The sequence below is a fragment of the Micromys minutus genome (assembly GCF_963924665.1).
Source record: "Micromys minutus genome assembly, chromosome: 8".
NCBI lineage: Eukaryota > Metazoa > Chordata > Mammalia > Rodentia > Muridae > Micromys > Micromys minutus.
The window spans coordinates 73,876,237-73,887,535 of record NC_137977.1 but is presented as its reverse complement, the minus strand read 5'-3'; the positions used below and the strand labels follow the sequence as shown (position 1 = coordinate 73,887,535).

Here is an 11,299-nt window from a genome sequence, read left to right as displayed (position 1 = left end):
AGAAAAAGTACCATAGTAGAGACTGTAGTGACACAGAATACATTGTTAGGGTCACATCAAGAATATCTCACTAAGTATATTTTAATTGAAAAAACAAAAAGCATGAAAATAAAACATGATCCAGAATTGAACAATCATTCTGGATGTGATACAGGGTTGTGTGTTACCATGCAAAATCAACTCTGATAATAGTAAATTGGAATTTTCCATAGTTATCAACTAAAGTTAGTTAAAACCATGTTGTGTTGCTATGGTTGATATAAAATTACATATACTTAATGTATGTATTCTGATACATTTAGATAATAATACACCCATGTAACCCCCTTGTACAGAGTTCTCATAAAAATGACAGAATCAACATGGTTCTATCTAACAATCTCAGTGTATTTTTTACACACTTGAAATTAGCATTGAGAAGTATCAGAATTGTCAGGTTCATTGCAGTTATATTCATGGTGGCCTAAATATGAAAATAACCTAAATGCTCATTTATTGAGGACAAGGTGGTTGCTTCAGGAGGAGATTGTGCTAAACGAATGAAAACTATAGCAATGATTAAAGGATTATACACTTGTAAAGACTCTCACAGTCAGTGCTATATTGGTCATAAAACAGCATATAATTACAGTTTACACTGTATTATCCTACTTCTTCCTCCCATCTGATTTAAATCTTTAGAGCACTCTTTTAATTAATTAATTAACTAATTAATTAATTTATTATAAGTACACTGTAGCTATCTTCAGACACACCAGAAGAGGGCATCAGGTCTTATTAAAGATGGTTGTGAGTCACCATGTAGTTTCTGACATTTGAACTCAGCACCTGTGGAAGAGCAGTCAGTGCTCTTAACCACTGAACCATCTCTCCAGCTCAGGGAACTCTTATTTGTGAGATGGATGCGAGAGCTTCAGCCATTTTGTTTACATTGCAGGTAGCAAGATAAAATGGAGGGCAGAAAGCAGACCTCCAAGAGAGGACAGCCAAACAGGACAAAATAAGATAGAAAAGGAGAAGGTAAACACTTTCATATTGGACAAGGCAATCTGATAGAAAGAAAAGAGTTTCAAGATCAAGGAAAAGAATCAGATACATCTGCTCCCATTATTAGGAGTCCTACAAAAAACACCAAGCTAACAGCCATAACATATCAGCAGAGTACTTGACACAGACCCATGCTGGCTCTATGCTTGCCATTTAAGTGTCTGTAGAGTTTGGAGAAATCCAGGCAGTGTTAGGCATGGGTTCTCTCTCATGTTAAGGGCCTTAAGTTAAATCAAACATTGGTCACTCAAACAAGAATGTTATCATGCCCCAATACATCTTGCAATTGAAGGTGGAGAGTTTTGTAGCTCTGTTGGTGTCCATACTCTGACCTTCTTTCTTTTTGAGTTTCATAAAGTATGCCTTTGTGGGGCTGCACAGCTGCTCCTCACATCATACTGGAGGCCACAGCCTAGTTCAGTCTGTAAGCTGCTGGCTAAGTATCTTGTCTACAAGTGTGATTTGAGCTCACCCCTATAACTCTAGGAAAGAAACCACATCATAATGAAAAGCCTTATCTATAGCAATTCACAGGAAGGACTGCTAAGATATTGAAGGCTCACACAGTATTAACATTTTTTTAAAGGGTACCTTGAGTTACATTTGGCACTTATTTGAATCTATCTACAAGGGGCAAACTTATGGATGATTTATTTGTATTCAACTTTTGGCAAAATAGAAACTTTGGTCCTAGTTCTATTAAAACTCCTTAAAGGGTTATTTCTGATTAAAATACTATCTTAGGAGTGATATACAACAAGAACAAGAAAGTAAACATCTTCATGTCTAACTAAGAGCATGAGCTCTTCACCAGCATCTTCAATACTCTGGGAGTCAGTAGTACTTACAAATGGAGGATACTCTTAATGAAAAGTTACCTAGTTATCAAAATAAGGAACACTGTGCTGTTGTCACCCATTTTTGTTAGGCAGTAGTGTTCTTGGAAGGTCCAAATTACTCAAAGGTTTAAAATATGGTTTAGGATGTGGGGACAACTGATTTGAACAAAATCTCCTTCCTGGAATCCACAGGTCATCAGTGACAACATCAACCTAGATTTTATCACTCTGAAGCACACAAGTTCTCTTTCCCAGCCCATAAATCTGTAAAGGCACTTTGTAAAATGTGGGCAGGGTTTGTCACACCTCCAGTTTGGAGTGCATATAAAAACAAAGGCACACATTCTAGGCACTGAACTGTATGTAAACTAATGAAAAAGCTTGATAACACATCAGGTTCTAAGTAAAAAGTCTTGAAGAAGATCCTGAACATTGGGCTTCAGTTTCATCTGTTCTTCACTAAGAGACACACCACACAATAATGATAATGACAGTAATCACTAGGTCACTAATCCCTGTCGCCCACATCTTGCAGTTCTTCACCAGTACTTTCTCTTCAGCTTGGCAGCACTTGCCTCAAACTGTGAGGCCCCTGCCTGCAGTGTATCTGTGCGGTCATCTAACTATGAGAGCTTCTGGTCTCTTTCCAACACCTTATCCACATAATGTCAACTACCTCTCATCTACTTGATTTTGTGTCTGCTGGAGTCTTGGTTTACTGGCAGTGGCAGCACTGGATCCTGAAGGCACAGCTGTAGACATTTTGGCTGTGGAAGGACTTGTGTGGCAAGCAACTGAGCAGGGTGATTTTTTTTCTAGTTGCTTTCATCTGCCTGTAAATTAATGATATCTTTAAAAAAAAAAACCAGTTAAGTGATACTTCCTTGTGTAAATTTACCACAATTTGTTTCTTCACTCTTCAGTTGAGGGACATCAAAATTGTTTCCAGTTTCTGGTTAGTATGAATAAATATGCTATGAACATATTTGAGCAAGTGTCCTTGTGGTAGGATGGAGCACCTTTTGGAAAGAGCAGTATAGCTGGGTCTTGAGGTACGTGGATTCTCAGTTTTTTTGAGGAACCATAATTCTGTTAAAATCCTTATTTTCATAGTAGCTGTATTACTTTGTACTCCCACTAACTGTAGAGCAGTATTCTCCTTTCTCCACATCCTTGGTAGCATGAGCTGTCACATGTATTATTGATCTTAGCCATTCTGACATGTACAAGATGGTGAAGATTTAAGTCTTTCAGAGCCATTTGTGATTCCTCTGTTGAGAATTCTCTGTTTTGATCTATACCCCAGTTTAAAATAAATGTTTTGCTTTGGAAAGTCTAGTTTCTTGAAGTCTTTATATACTTTGTGTATTAGGCCTCTATAAGATGTGGATCTGGTTTAAAAACAAAACAAAACAAAACAAAAAGCCTTTTCTCATTCCTTAAGCAGCCTCTTTGTCCAATTAACTGAGTTTTAGCCACTTCCAATTCATTTTTTATTATTGGCAAAGAAAAGAAACTGAATGCACAGGATGAGTGTTGGCCTGTCATTTCTTTGATTTTATTTTATTTTTTTTATAATTCTTGTTTAAAAGACTTATAGGTCTTTCTGTCTCCTTTTATTTGTGGTGCCATCTATGTTGTATGATTTTATTTATTATAATCTAATTATAGTGTTTCTTCTCTGGAAAATGATAGATCTTCACCAATTTTTGTCTTCTGAAAATCTGCTATATTATGCTGTGAGTTTCTTGAGTTTTTAACAGTTTGGGGAATTTCTGTTGAGAAACAGTTTTAGTTTCCTCTTTTTGATCCTAAAAGTTTGCCTCTCCTCATTTCTTGGCAGCATGTGTTTTCTGGCTGTTGAAATAATCAATGTTTGGGGTTTTGCTACTTAAGTGATTGATATAGTTAGCACATTGGATTTTGGTTTTTAAAACTTTCTCATATATTATCTTCTTTGTGTCCTAATTAGCTTTAGTTGTTAACATTTTAGAGCTTATGTTGAGGGATTCTCACTTGAGAGCATGCATGCCCTCACCAAAATGGCTGGATGCTGTATCAGTGAGAGATTGTGCACAGTGATACTTAAGGTGGGAAGGCTCTTCCACAGAGGGTGGTACTATCCCTAAACAATTGTGCCTGGGCTAGATAAGAGAGCTAGATAAGCACGAGATAGTGACCAAGCAAGAGGGCAAGTCAGGAAACAATGTTTGTCCATGGTTTTTACCTTCATGCCCTTGAAGCCTGAGTTTCTATACTAAGCTCCCAAAATGATGGACTATGATCTTTCAGGACTAAATACAAGTAAACCTGCTCATTACCTGAGAGGCCTTTGGTTATAGTATTCAATCACAGTAGCAGAGAAGCAAGTCAGAACAACAACAACAAAACAGTATGCAAAAAGTAATTTGCTCTTGGACAGAACCTGAGAATGTTCTCTTTTGGAGGAATGTGGAAAATATCAGGACTTGAGATGGCAAATGGCATAGAAAGCAATATTCAGTTTAATTAACTGTTCTTGTAGCACCTGGAAGATCAGAGTATGCTAGTAATGCAGACAGAAGTTGAGGTCATAAGATTAGAGGGGAAAATAGACTCCTTGAAAAATTTAGCTAGAGGTCATTTGTGTAGTATTTGACCCAATTTTTATTTATTTATTATTATTTTTTATTCTGCTCATGCCCTAGGAATTCAGTGAGGTAGAATTAAGAAAAATATGGTCTAAGTTAGATGGCACATGGAATCTGTTGGATGGTTATTAATAGTGACTCATTCAGGACTACAGTGAAATAAAAGCAACAAGTGGGGCAGAAATAAATGCAGTGTGGTTTGTCAAGAAAAACAGCACTGGGTAATTTCAAATGAGAGTCAAATGCTGAAAGAGAAGCATGAGTTTTCAAAGAGATTAGCACCATTAAAGAGGAGGTCCTTGCTCAGGATTTGAAGCCTAATAGGTGACCAAAGGGAATCACTCCCACTAGTTAAATCTTAAATTAATGAAAAGAGTAAGTAAAGCGATTCCTTTTTTTTTCCCTTTCTTGAACATTTTTTTATTTACATTTCAGATGTTATCCCCTTTCCCTGTTTTCTCTCCAGAGACTCCCTATCCCATCACCCTCCCCCTGCTTCTATGAGGGTGCTCCTCCACCCACCTATCCACTTCTTCCTACCTCCCTGCCCTAGCATTCCCCTACACTGGGCATCGAGCCTTCAAAGGACCAATGGCCTCTCCTTCCATTGATGCCTGAAAAGGCCATCCTCTGCTACATATGTGGCTGGAGCCATGGGTTCCTCCATGTGTATTCTTTGGTGGTTTAGTTCCTGGGATCTTTGGGGAATCTGATTGGTTGATATTGTTGTTCTTCCTTTGGGGTTGCAAACCCCTTCAGCTCCTTCAGTTCTTTCTCTAACTCCTTCATTGGGTACCTCGTTCTCAGTCCAATGGTTGGCTATGAGCATCTACCTCTGTATTTGTCAGATTCTGGCAGAGCCTCTCAGAAGACAGGTATATCAGGCTCTTGTCAGCATGCACTTCTTGGCATCTACAATATTGTCTGAGTTTGGTGACTGTATCTGAGATGGACCCTATAGTCCCAGGCATGAATTTCATAGAAAACCTGCTCCAGCGGTGGTCCAAGCATGCCAGGGTCCATTCCTATTGAGAATCTAAACTTGACAGGATCACCAAAGTTCTGAAAATAAGAAAAATGTAAAATTTAAGGTCATGGATTCTTCCTTTATAGTTTCAGTTCAGCACTGTTCCAACCATTCATGTTTGGCAGAATCAGAACCTTAGTGAGGGAGGATACTGTGAAAGTACATTGAATGACCCTGTGCAGATGAAGCCTAAGTTGCATTTTGAGACCACAAGATGTCGAGATACCTAAGCTATGAGTCACCTGCCATGGAGAGATGCATATAGGGAGTGGAAGTAACTAAATCAATAGATATATGTATAAGAAGTTGCAGGGATAGGGCCATGTTCTGAGCCTTTTGAAATTGAGGCCTCATGTGTCTGAGGCAGAGCTACAGGATTTGTTTGCTTTGCTGGATTTCTTGCTTTGGTCTAATCCTCCCTCACTATGTACACATTCCTCTTTATTGGAATGGAAAAGGGTATTCTGTGCCTTTGTATGTTGGAAAGATATAACTGTTTTCTGATTTTACAAGATATGGTGATCAAGAGATTGCTTTGAGTGTCAGAAGAGAATTTAGACATTTGAAGAGTGTATCAGCTCCTGAAGACTGTTAGGATCATTGAGGTTGGACTAAATAAATGCTTTTTTTAAATCCTGAAATAACTCATAAGCCTGTAGTGACCAAGGATCAGAATGTTAGTGATTAAGTCAAGAAGCTCCCAGATAAGATGTCTTTGAAGACTTGTCTCTCCTTTGTGGCTTTCTTTGGGGAGCTTATGGAAGCTTCTGTAGGAGCAACATTTTTAGATTCCTTAATGGGGATGAGATTGGAGTGTATAGACTCAACTCATTTTCTGGTGTGTGTGTGTGTGTGTGTGTGTGTGTGTGTGTGTGTGTGTGTGTGTGTGTGTGTGTGTACTGTGTTGTGGGTGAACCTGGTCAGCATCCTTCTTATGCTGTCATGACTTTACCATTGTAGACTCTATTCTTAAATCATATAAGATGTAGTAGAAGCAGTTGATATTCAATGATAAGCTATTTTATGAGCCTGGCATTTTTATATTTTTAATTTAGGTTTTTTTTTTTTTTTTTGTTTTGACGACAAAACATTCAGTATAGCTCTGGATGTACTGAATGTAGGTATGTAGAACATCTAGGCCTTGAAATGAAAGGTTCACCTGTCTCTGGCTCCTGAGTGCTGGGATTAAATGTGGGCATTGTGCCTGGCATTTTGTTTGTTTGTTTGTTTTTATTTTATTGGCTGATGGGCCTAGAATGTATGTTCTGGTACATGTTAAGATTATCCTGTTATGTTAATCTCCATACACATTGTGAATTTTCAAATTTGGCAGAAAGAATATTCTATTTCTTAGAATGGTATGTATTTATGACCTTAATACTGCCTGAGTTTTCTGGATCTTTGAATTGTGGGTACATACCATTCTTCCTACCTGTTTTTGTTTTGATTTTTTAATGAATATAAATATTTCACCTGTATGTATGAATATGCATTTTATGTGTGACTGGTCCTCATAATAATCTGAAGATGGCCTCAGAATTCCCAAATTTGGAGTAATGGATAGTTTTGATTCCCCTTGTAAGTACTGGCAGTTGAGCCCAATTATTTGCAAGACCAGTAAGAGCTCTTCACTGCTGAGCCATCTCTTCTGCCCTAATGTTCCTTACATAGGGTCAACATCTACATTGCCAATTTTTTTCATCTATTTGTAACTGTTTAAACATGAATCTTCTTTTAGTAAGATCTCATTAATGTTACAGTTTAAACTGGGGCACTTCAGAATTCTGGAAAATGAATACAGAACTGAAGTGAATGTATAATTCTTTGCAGGAACTTCAGTAAAAACTCCTGAGTTCTTTCTGTCTTTCTTGTTTGTTATATGTACCTCTTAATATGTACCTCTGACTGGCCTGGATAGACCAGGCTGTCCTCCAACTCAATGATATACACCTGCCCCTGCCTCCTGAATGCTGGGATTAAAGGCTTGAGCCAGTACACCATATAATTTCTCTGATATATGCCCAGAACTGTTTGTCCTCTCATCCCTCTCGGTTAATTCAATTTTCTTCTAAGATGAATTAATGATTACATTAAACTTGTGGGTCAAGAAATGAGTTGTGTAAGCATCAGAATTATAAGAATATATTGTCAATGAAGTATATGTTTACAGTGTTGTCAATATCATGGTTTTTGTTGTACACATTTGTGGGATATTTTAGAATGCAATTACCTATGATGATGTGCATGTGAACTTCACTCAAGAAGAATGGGCTTTGCTGGATCCTTCACAGAAGAGTCTCTACAAAGATGTGATGCTGGAGACCTATAGGAATCTCACTGCTATAGGTAAGACAGTAAATTTTTCTTCACTTTTAAAATAAGGAAACAACAGTTTCTTTATTATTCATGGTCTTCTGTAATTTCAGTTGACAACAAGGAAGAATGTGATGAACAAATCAAGTTCACTAAAGATAGTAACTTAAATTTTGCCTAATTTCTAGTAATATATCATATATTTTCTGGTACTATATTCTAGGCTACAATCGGGAAGACCATAATATTGAAGAGCATTTTCAAGGTTCTAGAAGACATGGAAGGTAATTTTCATATGCAAGTTGGTGTGAATACAACTCTGAAGAAATTTTAATGTGCCTTAAAAGTTTTAAAGAAAAGCAACAGTGTAAAAACAACACTTCTTTAAGTATATTGATAATTATTAAGTCCTCACAAATCCATGTATGTCATTGTCCTGTATCTGGTTTGTGTTTGCAAAGCATTTCTCTAAGAATGAAGAAAAGGAAACAATGCCTTTACAGATATTACCATTTGAATCATAGCTCAATATAAGAAACTATTTGGAATAAGACTTTCATTTTGAATAGGAGTCAAATAAAGTTTAAGTTTCCAATACCTTCCTGGAAATTGATATCCTATTTAGTAGAAAGGACAACTGATACCCTGATACCCTTTTGGCAAGTTAAGACATGAATGCTAGACACAACCTATCCTGGTTCACAAGTTAAGACATGAATGTTAGATAAGGCAAGCCCTATAACACAGTTGAATAACCCAATCAGTGGGAGCAGGATAAATGAACAACCAATCTATTTAGTCTCATACCACTCCCATACTGCAAAAGATACATACATTGAGCAGGTGATAAGTATGTTCCTAATAAGCAAAAATTTCATAATAAAGGTGGCATTACTCATATACTTGTAGTAACACTGCTGAGTTTAGTGAGAGCAACAATTTGTGAGAGTAAAGAGTGTTGTTGAGGAGAAACCTTAATCACTATATCACATGTATATAATGAACAAAAAGCCAAACAATGAATGCAGAGTGGAAATATTTTACTTGTTATTCTTCTTTTAGTAGGTATATCATGCGTCACAATGGATACAAGCCATGGGAATGTAGGGATATTGAAAGAAACAATGTACCCCCTCTCCCAGAATAATTAGAAGATATGTGGCATTCTCCATTTGAGTAGACTTTTACAATGTGATAAAACTGTATAATTGGTTAGTTGGTTTTCTAACTTTATTGGGAAAACATCCAAAAACTCACACTGTAGAAAATACCTATAAGTACTAGAAATGTGGAAACTCTTCTCTGTTTGTCCTGGTTCACTTTGCAAGTGTAGCATGCAAATGTAGGAAATGCATAAATGGGAAAATTTATGAATGTACATAGTGTGCTAAAGCTCTGAGCTCTTCCAGTTCTCTTCAAATAAGTAAAATACCCTTACATAGAAAAAGGATGCTGTAAATGTGAGCCATGTAATAAATGCTCTTAAAATTACAGGTATCCTCAAAGACACAAAACAATCCATAATGAAGGGGAAACCATAAATGTAAACAAAGTGATATAACCTTTAAGATATGACTATTCATTTCAACTATACCAAACTGAAAAATTAATTCCTTCAGATAAAAAGATTTATCAGTGTCATAAGTGTGGTAAACCTTTCACATATGCCAATTATCTTTGCAGGCATGAAAGAAGTCGTAATGGAGAGAAACCTTACAAATGTAATGACTGTGATAAATCCTTTTCACAACACTGTAGCCTCCGAAGACATAAAAGAACACATACTGGAGAAAAACCTTATAAATGTTATCAGTGCAGTAAAGCCTTTTCATGTCACAACAATCTCCGAAGACATAAAAGAACACATACTGGAGAGAAACCTTATGAATGTAAGCAATGTGGTAAAGTTTTTGCATGTCACAATAGTCTTCGAAGACATAAAAGAACACACACTGGAGAGAAACCTTATAAATGTAAGCAGTGTGGTAAAGCCTTTGCCTCTCATGGTCAGCTTCAAAGGCATGAAATGATTCATACTGGAGAGAAACCCTACAAATGTAATCAATGTGGTAAAGCCTTTGCATGTCACAGTAATCTCCAGATACATGAAAGAACACATACTGGAGAAAAACCTTATAAATGTTATCAGTGCAGTAAAGCCTTTGCACGTCACAGCAATCTCCACATACATAAAAGAACACATACGGGAGAGAAACCTTATGAATGTAAGCAATGTGGTAAAGCCTTTGCCCATCAACATTATCTTCAAATACATAAACGAACACATACTGGTGAGAAACCCTATGAGTGTAATCAATGTGATAAAGCCTTTGCATGTCACATTAGTCTCCGAAGACATAAAAGAACACATACTGGAGAGAAACCCTATAAATGTGACCAGTGTGGTAAAGCCTTTGTAAGTCACGACAATCTCCGAATACATAAAAGAACTCATCCTGGAGAGAAACCTTACAAATGTAATCAATGTGGTAAAGCCTTTGCGTATCATGGTTATCTTCAAAGACATAAAGGAACACATACTAGAGAGAAACTATGAATATGTTTAATATAGTCAAACCTTTGCACATTTTTATAGTCCTCATTACCACAAAAGTATTTATACTGGAGAGAAACCCTATGAATGGAAGTAGTGTTGTTATGCCTTTGCCCACCACAGTTATCTCCAGAGTAGAAAAGTAACACACATTGAAGAGAAACCTTATGAATGTATTCAATGTGGTAAAACCTTTGTATTATGAGCCCTGTTTAGATCCAACACAACTTAAACACCAGGTCAGTGTAAATGGCAAGAATTTATTGTAATCATGCTACTACTGATCTGTCAGGGTCTCAGAACAGATTCAGGAGTGGAACTGCAATCCCAAGCCAGAATGTTACAGAGCTTTTAAGCTTGAAAACCACAAACATCTGTGCCAAGTGACAGTTAAAAAATTTTCCCTATCAGAATTTAGAAATAGGGGCTTTTCTTATGTGGTTGATTATATCAACTGATAGAGAGTGTAGGTTTTATAGGCTAACCAATTATTTTAATCTGTTCTTTCATGGTTAGAAACAGTCATTATATTTTGGGAAACAAAAGCTAAAGAAGGGAAGTTGGTCAGCTATTGGAAAATCCCCAGATTCCTCAGGGCCTGGGTGTTTGAAGTTAGTTTCACCCTATGATTAAATGGAGTCTGAAGATGAGAGGGCAGTACTTAAGTTTCTTTTGCTTGTTCCCAACATTTGCAAATCACAATTGTCTTTGAATACATAAAAGAACACATACTGGACAGAAACCCTACAAATGTAATGGATATGATAAAGTCTTTTCACAATACAATTATCTATGAATAAATAAAAACACATACTAAAGAGAAATTCTATGAATGTAAGCAATGTGTTAAGGCCTTTACATGTATGTAGCAGTAGTCTTGTAATGAGGA

At 36.7% G+C, this 11,299-nt stretch overlaps 1 protein-coding gene and 1 pseudogene across 2 annotated transcripts; one reads left to right on the top strand and one right to left on the bottom strand.

Moving 5' to 3' along the window:
• Positions 1–2,345: 2,345 nt before the first annotated feature.
• LOC308423222 (vesicle-associated membrane protein 3-like) lies at positions 2,346–2,648 on the bottom strand (annotated as a pseudogene). The gene has a single exon. The product of its transcript is annotated as a vesicle-associated membrane protein 3-like (transcript).
• Positions 2,649–6,252: 3,604 nt separating this feature from the next.
• Positions 6,253–10,413, top strand: LOC308423444 (uncharacterized protein; the record flags this gene model as incomplete). Its single annotated transcript, XM_080920130.1, has 5 exons — positions 6,253–6,312; positions 7,763–7,889; positions 8,080–8,140; positions 9,876–10,188; positions 10,258–10,413. The coding sequence occupies 5 exons, from the start codon at positions 6,253–6,255 to the stop codon at positions 10,411–10,413; spliced, it is 717 nt and encodes a 238-aa protein (XP_080776256.1).
• Positions 10,414–11,299: the final 886 nt, after the last annotated feature.